The sequence below is a fragment of the Meriones unguiculatus genome, chromosome 11 (genome assembly GCF_030254825.1).
Source record: "Meriones unguiculatus strain TT.TT164.6M chromosome 11, Bangor_MerUng_6.1, whole genome shotgun sequence".
NCBI classification, from domain to species: Eukaryota; Metazoa; Chordata; class Mammalia; order Rodentia; family Muridae; genus Meriones; species Meriones unguiculatus.
This window is the reverse complement of record NC_083359.1, coordinates 92,340,207-92,356,465: the sequence shown is the minus strand read 5'-3', so window position 1 is coordinate 92,356,465 and position 16,259 is coordinate 92,340,207. Positions and strand designations below refer to the sequence as shown.

At 40.2% G+C, this 16,259-nt stretch overlaps 1 protein-coding gene across 3 annotated transcripts in view; it reads right to left on the bottom strand.

Moving 5' to 3' along the window:
• The window catches only part of Cd84 (CD84 molecule), a 38,591-nt gene extending 23,854 nt beyond the window's left edge, over window positions 1–14,737 (bottom strand). For all 3 annotated transcript variants that reach the window (XR_002477345.2, XM_021662314.2, XM_021662316.2), the window contains exon 1: window positions 14,628–14,737. Coding sequence is in view for 2 of the 3 variants with exons in the window: in XM_021662314.2 (XP_021517989.1) it covers window positions 14,628–14,673 (46 nt within the window). In the remaining variant the exon portion in view is untranslated. The remainder of the gene's footprint in view (window positions 1–14,627) is intronic.
• Between the last annotated feature and the right edge of the window lie 1,522 nt (window positions 14,738–16,259).

Genomic DNA, 16,259 nt, shown 5'->3' with positions numbered 1-16,259 from the left:
AGTCACTAAATTGAAAGGATTTATTAACCCAGCGGTGCTCTCACTTTACCCTTCAGCTCAGTAGCAGGATCCCAGGACTGCTAAGAAGAACCTCTTTTCTTTCAGGTCAGCAGAAAGCTTGCGCTTACCAGGAATATACTGGTGATTTAGTTGGAATGGGAAAGCCAAGTCAACATGTTTCAGGGCACTACAGCATGGAAAGGTGGGATATAGGGGAATAGCAGGGACACTTACCTACCAATAGCATTTATTAAGTGCTAACTACATGTCAGATACTATGTTAGGACCACAGGGATAATAGGGTACCACTATAGCCCCAAGGAGCGCATGAAGTACAAAAGCTAACATAATGAGTGTCAAACAGAAAGGACAACAGGAAGAAAACACACAGAGAAGCTATACTAATGTTGCCTCTGGCAGCCACACTTTGCAGAAATCCCAAATACCAACTGTTGCCATATGCATGGCCCTACTGGGCTGATGGAGGGCACTTGGAATGTACTACCTGTGTCTCAGCTATAGCATACACAGACGCTTAGCTCAGAGGATCCTGAACTTGGTTTTTCTGGTGCTGTGTGGCTTTCAAATACTTAATGGATTTTGAACAGAGACCTCCAAATTTTCACTTTGCACTGGGTCCTTCAAGTTTCACTCCCAATCCCTGTCTTAGATCTCCTACATGTCTCAAGGCTTTTTGAATTCAGGTCCTAGAGCACAACTGTTATTCTACTCTTTGGATTTAAGCTAATATGAGATGAATCAGACACATAACATCTAGCTCTGGCTATACTCTGTCACTAACTTCTCAAATGTGGAGGTCATTTGCTAAGGCTGAGAGCTTCTTGGTATTAGAGTCATGCAACCACAAGCTGTTGGATGTGTTATCAGCGTCACAGCTATGTGCCTCTCCCCACGGCAAAGTCATTCAGGAAATGATGCTGGACTATCAAAGAGCAATCTAGCTGGGTGATGAGTGGGTGACTGCTGATATTGTTGAAAAAAAAAAAAGAACCCTGAACTCCTTGAGAACAAGCAGAGCTTGAATAGGTGTGAACTGAATTTTCTGTGGCTTTTAAAGGCTCACAGCTGCTCTTGGGGATACCTGTGAGACTACAGCATGTGGCTGCAAAACACACGAGACAGGCTCCCGACTGGACGTCTACTTACAAACTAGATAAACTCAATAAAGTTACAAAACCTTTCTCAGCCTATAGTAGTTATAACATTGGTCCCACCGACTCAGTGAGCAGCAAACAATGTAACATGAGCAGGGATGCTCTGTTAACCTTCAAAGTAAAATTAATGTGAATTATTTCTGGTGTTGATCATGACCAATTGGAACGTGCATTTTAAAGATTGTATGGCTCTTCCCCATGGTGCATGATGCTGAGGCCACCTTGGGCCCCACTTACAGTTCATGGAATAATTCAAATAAAGATCAGCTGGGTGCTTTTTAAGTACCCTGCTTAGTGGATTTCAGTCCACTTTTGAAAACGCATTGGTTTTGAAAAAATCTCTCTGTCAGTCAAGTCCAATATTTTTTTTCTCTCTATGCTGCAGAGACTCAAATACTATATTATCACTGGAGGGAACTTCGGCAAAATCCAATTTCGTAGAGAGCTTGTGGCACAAAAAAATGTCTTGAAAGGGAGCTGAGATTTGCATGTCGTGCATGAGGCCCCAAGTTTTAGCCTCAGGGGAAGTAATATCAAATTGGGAAAATAAGACACATGTATATAACTTTCATTTGCAATATGAAGTGGGAAATGACAAATTCAGGCAAATGAATGATATTCATCAATTGTAATTTCAGGTAAAACTCAAAGAAGAGAAAGAGTACTTTGAACTGTGCCTGTTTAAAAAAAAACTTACTGGAGAACGGAGAATTCTCTAGATGTAAGAGAAGGAAAGGTATCTCAGATTCTTAGGTTTTGAATTGAAGTTCACAAGTTTTTTTATATTAATCACAGGTTATTTATTTTGTATTCCAGCCGTAGCCTCCTCCCTCATTCCCTCCCAACTGTACCCTCCCTCCCTCATCTCCTTCCTGCCCCTTTCCAAGTCCACTGATAGGGGAGGTCCTCCTCCTCTTCCATCTGATCCTAGCTTATCAGGTATCTTCAGGACTGGCTGCAATGTCCTCCTCTGTGGCCTAGCAAGGCTGTGCCTCCCTTGGGGGTGGGGGTGGGGCAGAGATCAAAGAGCCAGCCATGGAGTTCTTGTCAAAAATAGTCCCTGTTCCCCTTACTAGGGAAACTCACTTGGATACTGAGCTACCATGGGCTACATCTGAACAGGGTTCTAGGTTATATCCATACATGGTCCTTGGTTGGAGATACAGTCTAATAAAAGACCCCTAAACCCAGATATATTTGGTCCTTGTGGAGCTCCTGTCCTCTCCAGGTCATACTAACTCCGCCTTCTTTCATATGATTCCCCGCACTCTCCCGAAGGTTTGGTTATGAGTCTCAGTATCTGCTTTGATACATGCTAGGTAGATCTTTCAGAGGCCCTCTGTGGTAGGCTCCTAGCCTGTTACTTGTTTTCTCCTACTTCCAATGTCCATCCCATTTGTCTTTCTAAGTGAGGATTGATCATCTTACCTTGAGTCCTCTTCCTTGTTTATCTTCTTTAGGTGTATAGATTTCAATATATTTATCCTATCTTATAGGTCTATATAAGTGAGTATATACCATGTCTGTCTTTCTGCTTTTGGGATACCTCACTCAGGATGATCATTTCTAGGTCCCACCATTTCCCTGCAAATTTCATGATTTCCTCGATTTTAATTGCTGAGTAGTATTACATTGTATAAAAGTACCACAATTTCTGTATCCATTCCTCAACTGAGGGACATCTGGGTTGTTTCCAGGCTCTGGCTACAAATAAAGCTGCCACAAATACAGTTGAGCAAGTGTCTTTGTTGTGTACTTGAGTATCTTTTGGATACATGCCTGGGAGTGGTATAGCTGGAGAAGTTCACAAGTTTTGATGTTAATTGAGTCTAGATTTTCATGATGGAGGAGGTGCAAAAGGAGGGAAGGAGGGAGGAAGAGAGAGAGAACATAAATTAGGTTTGGATTTGGAGCAGTCTTAAATTTGAGTTTATCCTATAGGTAGACGGGTCTACTGAAGTTTTTGGATTAAGATGAAAATAATGTAACAATTATATATAGAAATATTCTTTCTTTGGTAGTAGAGAAAACAGATATGTTGTAAAGAAAACTAAAGTGAACTTTAAGAGGCTAATGTAGCCATCAGGGTATGAAGCAAGGGAGATATAATAGGAATGAAAAAGAAAGGCTGATTTTGAGAGATAGTGCAAGGAAGGGCAATGAAGAAATAGAAACCTAAGAGAATTCACTTGTTTTTTTTTTTTTTAATTTATTTATTTATTTTTATCAGTTACATTTTATTAACTCTGTATCCCAGCCATGTCCCGATCCCTCATTCCCTCCCAGTCCCTCCCTCCCTCCCTCATCTCCATCGTGCCCCTTTCCAAGTCCACTGATAGGGGGGACCTCCTCCCCATTCATCTGATCCTGTTTTATCAGATATCTTCAGGACTGGCTGCAAAGCCCTCCTCTGTGGCCTAACAGGACTGCTCCTCCCTTTGGGGGTGGGGAGACCAAAGAGCCAGTCATTGAGTTCCTGTTAGAAATAGTCCCTGTTCCCCTCACTTTGGGAAACCAATTGGTTACTGAGCTACCACAGGCTACATCTGAGTGGAGGTTCTAGGTTATATCCATACATGGTCCTTGGTTGAATGTCAGTCTCAGAAAAGACCCTGTGCCCAGATATATTTGGTCCTTGTGGAGCTCCTATCCTTTCCCCATCAGACTAACTCCCCTTCTTTCTTATGATTCCCTGTACTCTGCCAAAGGTTTGGTCATGAGTCTTTGCTTTGAAAACACTGCTAGTTAGAGTCTTTCAGATGCGCTCAGTAGACAAATAGGAATAGTGCTTCCTCCAGACCCAGCTATACCACTGCTAGGTATATACCCAAAGTTTGTTCAAGTACACAAAAAGGACACTTGCTCAATCATGTTTATAGCAGCTCTATTTGTAATAGCCAGAACCTGGAAACAACCCAGATGTCCATCAACGCTGGAATGGGTACAGAAATTGTGGTATTTTTATACAATGGAATACTACTCAGCAATCAAAAAGGAGGAAATCATGAAATTTGCAGGCAAATGGTGGGATCTAGAAAAGATCATTCTGAGTGAAATATCCCAGAAGGAGAAAGACAAACATGGGATATACTCACTTATATAGATCTATAAGATATGATAAACATAATGAAATCTATACACCTAAAAAAGATAATCAATTGAGTGGACATGGAGTAAGATGATCAATCCTCATTTAGAAAGACAGATGGGATGTGCATTGAACGTATGACAGGAGTCTACTGAGAATTCACTTGTTTTGCTATTTGTTTTTAGCTTCTGCTTTGTACCAGTGAAAAAATGAATAGTAGAAAACAAATATGCAAGAAAGATGTCAAAGGAAAAAGACAAGATTAGTGTCAGAGGAATGATAGGAGAAAGTATGGTCTAGCAGTATTGTCAGATGAAAGAGAGTGGCAACAACCTGCTAGCTATTTTCTAGTATTTGTTCTCACCTTTATCATAGTGACAGAACCATTGATGGTTAAAAGGGCAGATGACCACCAGAACAGACTACATTATCCTACTTTCTGCTAGTGAAGTGTCATAATGCCACTAAGTTCAGGCCGACAGAATTATAAGTAAAGGTACCATATATGCCTCCAATGTCTTTTAGAAGAGAAAAAAAATTCCTGTATCCATCTCTTTCTCTTTACATTTTATTTTGCCGTGGTAGCTGGACCCCTGAGAAATGTTAGGAATCATAACAAGAAAATCAAGTATTGAGGGTGATAGAAGTCAGCAACTGTAAAGCTTAGGTCCAGAGCTGAGCCTGTGAGCAGTGTCCACAGTTATAGAAGAATTATCAAAACAACATACAAAGCAAACAAGTAGACCAAAGTGACAAAAGCATCATCAATAGGAACCTACTATAGTCTCAAGAAGGGATTGTCTGGGATACAATGATATATATGTATGTATTTATATTTATATTTATATTTTGGGGGGTATTGATGATCTTTGAGATTGGAGATCCTATGAGATAATCGATCAGGAAGCCAGAATATTCTGCTTGGGGCCATGAAAGAAACATGGGTTTGAGTCAGGTGGGTCTGTGTTCATTTGATGAGCCCTTTCTTTAAGCCAGCTGCAGTATGGACTGTAAAAACATCTGTTTCACGGAACTCTTATTACAGTGTGAAGAAGGTGCTTAAAACAAAGTGAGCAGTTAGTGTAGAAAAGCATAAAGTGAAAGACAGTCATTCCTGATGGCCTTCACTTCTTCAGTCATGTGGAAGACAAGGGCAGCCTCTGAGAATAAGATGACCAGGATGAAACTCCATAGGAAGTATGACAATGATGGCTACATATTTTGAATTCAGGTGTATTTGAGCCTATCAGCATAACCTTGAAAAGAATACTGAAGTCCAATGATCCTTAACTCTTCATTTTTAACTGCGAATAACAAATAATGTATGACAAAATAGCACTCAGTACAATGTGTGGATGGTACATATAAATGGTAATTTTAATTATTTTGATGTAAATAAAGAAAGGCATGGGCTTATAAGGCAACACGAGATGGATGATGCAGACCAAACAGTTGCAGAATCTTGGGATCCAAGTAAAGAAGAAGTGTCCCACAGTTACAACATCAGCTGACCAGTCATATTTCCCAACTTCCGTATAGCAGACTACAGATGGAAAAGTGAAAGACAGGTCATGCTTGCAAAGGAGAAACAATGGTCAGAAAAGGCTACCATTGATGCAGGTTTGAATGACATGTGTTCAGGCTCCATTGCTGTGACAGAAGCTATGACATAAACCAGAGGAGGACATATTTATTTTGTTCACAGGTTTTAGTTCATGGTCACTTGGCTCCATTGCTGTAAGCTTGAGGCAAGATGGAATACAATGGTAACAGAGGCTAGCTTTTCTCCTCATGGTACCCAGAGTCTGGAGACAGGGTCTGCCTTTCTAGGCCAAAACTTTCAGTAGTCAATATCTCCTAATTAGATCCCATCTCCTAATTTCCATCACTTCCCAATACTGTCATCAGATTTTAAATATAGCAAAGGATTAACCCACTGGTGATGTTAGAACCCTTGTAATAATAGTTCACTTCCCAAAGCTCATAAGATTAGAACTAAGCCTTTATCATATAAGAACTGGGGGCTGGGGAAGATACTTCCTATTCTGACTACAACACTCAGTAAAAGTCTGGTTGAAACGATCCTTTAGGTAGATCTGAGGAAAAGGGCATCTAAAACAGAGATCGCAAGATGACACCAGCATGAACTGAGCACTGTAGGCAGACTCTTTGTAAGAGGCAGCCTTCCTCTCTTTCTTTAGCCTGGAAAACTTCCAGAGCATCAGATAATTCCATGTATGAGATGGTGACATGTATTTCACTGGAAAATATATTCTGTATATATAGGCAGACTTTACAAATGCACATCCCTCAGAGAAGTGGCTGCCAAAGCTGCTACTGGAAACAAACAATAGAGGTGGTGAGAAAAGATATTTGAAAAGAATAAACAAACAAAAAGAGTCAGAAAGTCTCCTGAATTTGAAAATTTGCTGGGCTAAGATGGCATTAACTGAATAGATAAAAATTTCTTGTGGATCTTCCTAGATTTATGAAGAACATACACGTCTCCTTGGGTCTTTTGAAGCTATTTAGTCTCCTTTCACACACTTCACCACCATCTAGGTCCTGCCAGTTAGACCTTGGTCACTCACTTCCTATCGTTTCCCTCCCCCTGATAGCCATATAGGTCAGGAGTGTTTCACCTTCAAGCGTTTGTATGCTCTCTTCTCTCTTCTTACCAGATTATCCACAGTCCTTTACCTTATGTAGGCCTTGTCACCAACATCTTCCCATCTGAAAGGGCTTTCCTGAGTGCCCCTAGAGGCAGTGGGACCTGGGAGAACAGAGCCTAAAGTCTCATATAATAGCCAACTTTATTCAGAAACTCAGATAATCTATGTCCTGAGGGTTAAGAAAGGTCCTCATATAAGCTAAGTTCACACGAGTTCAGTCTATATATGATCACAAGGACAAGGTCAACAGGGTTGAGTAACAATGGGGAACATAATGGGCAATCTGAAGCAAACCTACTTTTATTATTCCTGTGAGGGGCACGAATGCACATTCCAAGGATGGTCCTGTGCTTTGGGGGGCTGAGCTCACAAGACTCCTGTCCTGTTTTCTTGGAGTTCTCTCATAAGCACTAAGATTTCTCACACAGCTTCATTCATGGACCGCATCCTGACACCTGATGTAACCCGCTCATTGTGTCTTCTTTTTTTGTGCCAGATACCACTACTAAAGTCTCAAATATGTGAATTAATGTATCATGGCCCCTCCTTCCCTGAACACAACCTACTTTAATGCAGTGTCTTTGTTTCTGTCACTAATGTTTCTCCTATAACCAGTGGATGGTTTTTAAGTATTCTAGGTCGGGGTGGGGAGAACATACACAAATACCTTTTCTTACTATGGGTACACTCATTCTCTATTGAGCAACAGAATAATAAAATAAAGCAAACAAGTAGGAAATCCAAGGGTAAGGAGCCATGGAAAACTCTTTACTGGTCTCTGGGCCTTGCTCAGATTTTAAAATGATTAATATGAGGGGACAATCAGCAAATTGTAGTTTCATTCTTCCTCCTCTGTTCAAAAAAGAAATCCATTTAGACCTGTAGAATGAGGACCCACAAAATATCAACAGTGCCACAAACTGCAGATCAAGAAACATACTCCAGAGAGGATCCACCCAGCGGCGGATTGAAACAGATGATGAAGCCAAACATTGAGCCAAGTGTAGGGAGTCTTGTGAAAAAGAAGGGTTAAGAATAGAAGGATGTGAAGGTCCCAGGAGCTCCACAAGAAGACCAACAGAACTAACTAACCAGGGCCCAGAGGGGCCTTGAGGAGACTGAAGCAGCAACCAAGGACTATGCATAGACTGGACCCAGAGGTAGCTGATGGGCAGTTCCAGATTCATATGGGTCCTTTAGTAGGAGGAATTGGAGATGATTCTGACATGGACTCTGTTGTCTGCTTTTTGATCACTTTCTTCTGTTGGAGGTACCTTGCCAGGCCATAGGGGAAGAGGACACATGGTCAGTCATGATAGGACTTGATGACAAGCTGGGGTGGATTGGTAAGAGAGAGGAGCTCCCCTTCTCTAAGGAACAGAGGAGGGAAGATGGGGGAAGAGCGAGGAAGAGAGGGTGGCACCAGGAGGAGAGGAGGGAGGGAGCTATGATTGGGATGTAAAGCTGACTAGGTAAACATCCAAGAATGTCTTGAACCAGCCAAGTCTCACGGTCCTAGCTGGTGAATGAAACTAAACAAACAGACCTGTCATTTCGAGGGACTGTGAGGACTAGATGATGTGTACTAAATGGAAAGGAACTTAGAAAACCTCAAAAAGTCTTGCCTTGAGGAGCATCCTTGGTCTGTCTCTTTGTAAGTCACCATGACCTGCTGATTAAGAGCATGACTTCCTGGATGTGACTCCTGGCTTAATGGGATACTAGCTATCAGTCCTAGGAAAAGCTGGCAACCTCTTCGTGCCTCAGTCTCCTCAGCTTTACAATAACACTGATAAACAACACTGACCTCATAAAAGTGTTGTAAGAGATAAATAAGCTAATATCTGTGGAGTGGCATATCCTGACCACTATACTGTTTCTTAAATAGAAAACAAATAAGAGGCTGGAGGGATGACTCAGTCTGTAAAGTAATTGCTTTGTAAGCATGATGACCTGAATTCAGATCTTTAGCACACATCTGTAACTCCAGCAACAAGGGAGGGCTGAGTTGGGAAAAGATGGGCAGATCCCTGACAGCTCACTGGCCAGCCAACTTAGCTGAATCAGTAAACTTTAGGTTCAATTGGAGAATCTGTCTAAAAAAATAAGGTAGAGAGCAATCAAGGAACACATTGTAAGTTGACCTCTGACCTCCTAATAGAGGTGCACACACAACCATATAACACACACACACACCACAACACACAATCATAAATATCCCCAAACAAACAACTATTGTTGAAGGGACTAAAATAGTACCTTAGAGATGGAGAGATGGCTCAGCAGTTAAGAGCATCTGCTCTTCCAGAGATTCTCAGTTCAATTCCTGGCAACCATTTGGTGGCTCACAACCATCCTATAATGTGATCTGATGCCCTCTTCTAGCATATAGGTGTACATGTAGATAGAGAACTCATACATACATATATACACACATCTTAAAAAATAATACCTTAGATTACTCTGAAGAAAAAAAAAGCATTGGGACATTGGGGCGAGGTGGGAGGGTTGTAACAGTGAGAGAGGAACTAGGGAAGCGTTGCTTAATACCCACTGTTACCCACTGCTACCATTTGTTTCTTCATGACTCTTTAAATAAGCATTTCTTGTTCTTGTTCTTTTTGTGGTTGATGGTGAGTGGCTAAACTGTTTTGTTTTCTTTTTCTCAGAGTTAAAGAGTGTGGCTAGAGAGGCAAGGAGGAGATGAGGGAGGGAGGGTGGGATTGGGAGGGAAATAGGGAGGGGGATACAGCAGGGATACAAAGTTAACAAACTGTAATTAATATTAAAAAAACAAAAATTAAAAAAAAACTTATAATTTGAAAAAAAAGAATGTGGCTAGAAGCTCCCTCCATATTTAAACTTGGGAAGATGAGTAGAGCTAACTTGAATACACAATACTGAAAGAAGAGTTATAATTAGTCAAAACAAGTCAAGAGATTTTGATAGCAAAGAGGAAGGAAAAGGCTGGGTAGCAGAAATCCTGTCATTCTCCATAATTATAGAAATTCCTGGATCACAGTTGTTTTGCTTTGTTTTTAGAAACTTGCAGCCATCTACAACAGTATACCGTCTTTTTCCCCAGATATTTTTACTTTGTGTTATCTTCATTAAGACTTAGGTTACTCTGAATCAATATTTTAAAAACCTAAATCAAACACAAAATCTCAAAGGTGAGGACATGCTTTACTAGTGTTTTTTCTATTAGCATATACTTAAACTTTGAATAAAACAAAACTCCTCCTTTGATCTCTAGGTATCATTTTTCATCTGAAAATGTGTGTTTTAATACTATCCATCTTATAAAGTATCATGGGATTGAACAAAGTGGAAGGCTTAGAATTATGTCAGACATATAGCGATTGTTTCATGCATGGTTAATTTTTGCTTTTATTGATGGAAGGTAAGAAAAAAGATCAAAGGGGAAGGCTGAATAGATTCAAAAAAGGGGTATAAAAGAAAATAATCAAAAGAACATAAAAAAAGACTTGTAGAGAGAATGAGCAAGAAGCAAGATAGTGGATTCATCTGTCTTTTGTCCCTGGAGTCTATCTAGCTGTAGGACACATGGACAACCAGTCACAGGGTTCACAAAACCACAAGAAAGCTGACTCAGAGCATAAGACTATAAGTCTTGGTTTTGAGACAGCTTTTCCAGGACAAAGAAGTCATGAGTTCACTGTATCCAACTTCTCTGGTATCAGTGATTTCAGGGAAAAATAGAAATTTCTACATGCAGTTCTCCTTAGTTGACTCTTCCACTGCTCTGAATGCTGGGGAGGGGCAGAAAAGCAGTTGATCTCCATGCCTAGCACTGAGTAGAAGGGATCACTCCACCAGAAATAGTAGCAGGAGAGTCTAGATCATATCATACCATTAGGAAATATCTGCAATAACTTCTAGGAGGGGAAACATAAGTACTCTTAAGTGACTGGTCCTTCTGACTTCTTTAAAAACAAGGCCCCACATCCCATTTTGAGGATCCTGACAAAGTGAATATCTCATCCCTAGTTTCCTTTTTAGAACCCCAATAGCCTGTATTCAAGTTCAAACTGCTACCATTTTTTTTCTGCCTGTTTAGCTTACTTGGATCATCACACAAACAACAAAGTCCTTCCCAGGATAATTGTACAACATAGCCAAGACCATTCCTAATAAAGCATGAAATACAAGTGTGAAAACAGCAATAAGATGAGCTAATATATTTGTAAGACAGTGTTTCACTCTGTATGAAGGGCTGGTCTGGATCACTATGTAGACCAGTATGATCTGGAATTCCCCTGCCTCTGTCTCCTAAGTGCTAGGATTAAAGGTGCATACCACCACACGTGGCAATACTTTTTCACATACACACAGATACACCACCACTACCACCACCAACAATAATAACACCAACAATATAAACAAAGTTAACAGGAATCAACAATTATTGGTCACTGATATATCTCAATATCAATGGTCTCAGTTCTCCAACAAAAAGACATAGACTAACCAGATGAATGTGAAAACAGGATCCATCCTTCTGCTGCATCTGAGAAACATATCTCAGCATCAAAGATAGACATTACTTCAGAGTAAAGTGTTAAAGTCAAGCAAATGAACCTAAGAAGCAAGCTGAGGTAACCATTTTAATATCTAACAAAACAGACTTCAAACCAAAGCTAATCAAAAGAGATAGGGAAATACACTATAAAACTCACCAAAGGAAAAAGTCCATCAAGAGGACATTGCAATTGTTAACATATATGCCCCCCCCACAAGTAGGCTTCACCCTAGAAGTGCAGAGACAGTTCAATATATATATAAAATCAATACATGTAATTTATCATATAAACAAAAAGAATGCAAAAAAACCCACACATGATCATCTCATTAGATACATAAAGAACCCTTGACAAACTCCAACATCTCTTCATGATAAAAGTCCTGGAGAGATTAAAAATACAAGGGACATACCTCAACATAATAAAAGCAATTTTACAGCGAGCCCATAGCCAACATCAAATTAAGTGTAGAGAAACTCAAACCAATTCCACTAAAATCAGGAACTAGAGAACTTCACTTTTCCCATACCTGAGCAACAAGACAACTGAAGGGGATCAAAGGGATCCAAATTGGTAAGGAAGAAGTCAAAGTATCTTTATTTGCAGATGATATGATAGTATGCATAACTGATCCTAAAAGTTCCACCTGAAAAATACAACAACTGACAAACACTTTCAGCAATGTAGCTGGGTACATAATTAACTCACAAAAATCATTAGCTCTCTATATGCACTGTACAAACAAACTAAGGAAGAAATCCAGGTTTTTTTTTTCCACTTTTCACAATAGGCTAAAATTATATAAAATATCTGTGGTAACTCTAACCAAGCAAGTAAAAGACTTGTATGATAAATACTTTAAGTCTTTCAAGAAAGAAATAGAAGAAAATATCAAAAGATGGCAAGCTCTCCCTTGCTTATGTATTAGTAGGATTAACAGTAAAAAAAAAATTACCATCCTCTCAAAAGCATTCTACAAAGTCAATAAAAGCCCCTTTAAAATCCAACACAATTAGCCCTGTGTGGTGACACATGCCTGTAATCCCAGCACATAGGGAGGTACATGAATCTCCCTGGGAGAGAGAAACAGAATAGATTTTATGGGTGGACTGGGGGCAGTTGGGATAGAAATGGGAGGGGAGTACTGGTGGGGAAGGGAATAAGAAATAGGGTTGAGTGAGGAAATGTAGAGAGAAACACCTGGAATTGAGGGGCATTTGTGGAATGATTCGGAAACCTAGTGCAGAGAAAACTTCCTAAATTATATGAAGATAATCCTAATGAGGTCTCCGAATAACTGGGGAGACAGAATCCCAACTGACCATCTCTTGTCACCAACGGAGGCTTCCCGTAGCGGGACTGTGTTGCACTTAATTGAGTTGTTGGTCAAGGGAGTCTCCAAATGCCCTATTGGAAATCCCCAAATGCCCTATGCTATTGCTAAGATAGTGGGTTGCTCTCCACAAACTGACAGTGGGACCCCATTGCCAAGGACAACACCCACACAACTCATTAAACATAGAGTAGTTGAGCTGGTGCCTTCATGAAGCCTTTACCCTTTTGTTCTAGTGTCTCTGGTGTGGAAGAGTACTCTGTAGTACTTATTATACTCTGTAAATATATAGTATTACATACAATATGAAATATATTATACTATATATTACCAAAAGAAAGTTAACATCAACCCAGACACAAAACCTTTGATCTACAATCTGCCTCACATGCAAGTTATGCTACAGTGACATAGAACTTGTGAGAGTAACCAACCAATGTCTGATTGGACTCAGGCCTGTTCCATCAGATGGAACCCCTGCCTGACACTGCTTGGGTGACCCAGAGACTAGTTAGCCCAGAGACCTGGGGTAAAACCAGACAATACTGGTCTAAAGAAGTATCAATAAAATGACTCCTAATGACAGTCTCCTATGCTCATAGATCAGGGTCTTTCTCAGTCATCACCATAGAAGCTTCCTCCTGCAGCAGATGGGAACAGATGCAGAGATCACAACCAGAGATTATATGGAGAGAGAGAGAGTCTTTGAAACACACAGTTATAAATGGGATGTCTCCATCAAATCCCACCATCTCTGATGTCTCCATCAGAGCTCAGGGAATCCTACAAAGAAGGAGGCAGAAAGAGTGTAAGAGCCAGAGTGATGGAGGACACCAAGAGAACAGGCCCTCTGAGGCAACTATGAGCTCACAGAGGCTGAAGCAGCAAGCACAAGGTCTACATGGGTCTGCACCAGGTCTTTTGCATACATATAACAGCTTCCAGCTTAGTATTTTTAAGTGTGAAGGAGTGGGTCTGATTCTTGCGTCTTCTCTTGGACTCTTCCTTCTGCTGGATTGTGTTGTCCAGCCTCAGTGTGATGTTTTTTGTTTCATCGTATTATATTTTATTTTGTCATGTTTGTTTCTTATCTTTAGAAGCCTGTTTCTTTCTAATGAGAGACAGAAAAGGGAGTAGATTCAGGGGGTAGAGGAGGTAGAGAGGAAATGGGAGGAACTGAGGGAGGGAAATTGTAATTAGGACATGTAGTATGAAAAAAAGTTTCTATTTTCATGAAATGAACAAAAAAAAAAAAAGAAAGTAAAAAGAAGCATTGGTTTTTATTATACTTGCTAGTGTTTTCCATTATATGACTTTAGTGACTAGCATTAATTAATAAATAAATTAATTAACTATCCAACAAACATTTATTTGGTGCCTACGATGTCCCAGACATATTATGGATACAAGACCAGTTAAGCTGAGAGAATTAAACAGATGGAAATACAAATTGAAATGTTGCTGAAAATTAAAGACTTAAGTCAAATAAGTCAAATAATTAAGTTCTGTGGAAAGCCTCACCAACAAAATAGATCCTGGGGAGGAGACTGGAACAAGAATTGAAGGCATAGTTAGGAACTGGAATTTTCAGTGAAAGATGATTGGTTTAATGAAATAAAGTGGGTAGTTTGGGTCTTAAGTTTTTCCTCTAGTTCAATATTTTGAGAACGATATAAACAGAAGCCCAGGAAGTTCTGCTGAAAATAGATCAAAGGGACATGTCAATGCCTCCCCAAGTGTAATTTCTAAAAAATTTCTAAATTTTTTTTTTTTTTTGGAAAGCAGGAGTTGAATTCTAACAAGGTTCGAACTCACAGGTTTGCAGGCAAAGGAAGCAGATCCACAGGTGGTGCTGAGCCATCTCAAGTCAGATCCTTCTCCCAGGGGAGCGCTAACTGTTCTAGCCGACTCTGTTTCAATTTTGGTGCTTCCGGAAGCCTGAGAGAGGAAGTGCGAGCTGAGTAAGCAGTGTTACTTCTTATCCTACTTAGCAGTGTTTTCCATTATATGACTGCAGTGCCTGCTGATTATTAATTAAGTAATGATCCCACAAACATTTATTAAGTGCCTACTATATGCCGGTCACATTATGTATGTTAATAATACCAACAGCAATAAAGTAATCAACTGTCTTCCTTTTGTGGGGTTTATATCCAAACTTAGAGCCAAAGCTGGATCTGAAGTCAGAGCCAGACAAGACCCAGAGCAGGAGACCCAGACAGAGAGTAAACCAGATTCAAGCCCAGGGCTGGTCCAGGAAGGTGCTAACCTTGAAAGAGAACAGGAAGATATGGTCAGCCACAGAGGAATTCCAAGAAGCAAGACAGGTTTTTAGGAACCAAGAAAAGAACATGAGGGATGCCAGATATTATCCAGCAACAAATGAGTCTATTCCTGCTAGTGACTGTTACTCTCAGAGTAGAATTAGAGTGGCAGAGCTGAGTACCCTGAGCACAGAGGGAAATATTACTTCAATTTTACCACAGCTTAGTCCCCCTGGAGCATTGCAAACACTCACTGAAACAAGAAAGGTGACCTAAGCCAAATTAAGTCTGACACCTGAACTGCAAGCTCCAGAGCAAAATCAAAAATAACATGAAAAATTAAGATAACTTGTCTTATGCTGGAGAGATGGATCAGTGGTTAGCACCTGCCTGCTCTGCCAGAGGACCTGGTTTTGATTCCCAGAACCTACAACCAACTGTAACTCCTATTTCAGGGGATCAAACGCTGTCTTTTAGTCTCCAGGCACTGCATAGACTGAAAGTGCTCTACATGCAAAACTATCATACCTATAAGATAACAGTAAAGGAAAAAAAAAATCTCTTTTTTTTATTAATTTATTCATTCACTTTACAACCCAATAAATGTTTTAAAAAGGTATTCAACATTCTTAGCCATCAGGGAAATGCAAATTAGAATGCCTTACATTACATAAGAATGGCTCTAATTAAGAATTCAAATGAGAGCAAATGCTGGCTAGGAAATGGAGAAATGAATCCTTATTCATGGTTGGTGGGAGTGTAAACTGGTGGAGCCACTATGAAAATCATTGTGGAGAGTCCTCTAAAAGCCATAGATACACCTACTATGAAATCTAGTTTTACCACTCTTAGACATATATCCAAAGGACTCTATATCTCACCAGATATCTCTATGAAATCTAGTTTTACCACTCTTAGACATATATCCAAAGGACTCTATATCTCACCAGATATCTCACTCATCCTTGTTTATTGCTGCTCTACTCACAATTGCAAGAAAACGGAATCAGCCTTGATGCCCATCGACTTATGAATGGGTAATGAAAATATGGTTTTGTCGCTCTCCTTATGGAGCTCCTGTCCCCTCCAGGTCTTTCTATCTCTCCCTTCTTTCATCAGGTTCCCTGCACTCTGCCCAAAATTTGGCTATGAGTCTCAGCATCTGCTTTGATACCCTGCTGGG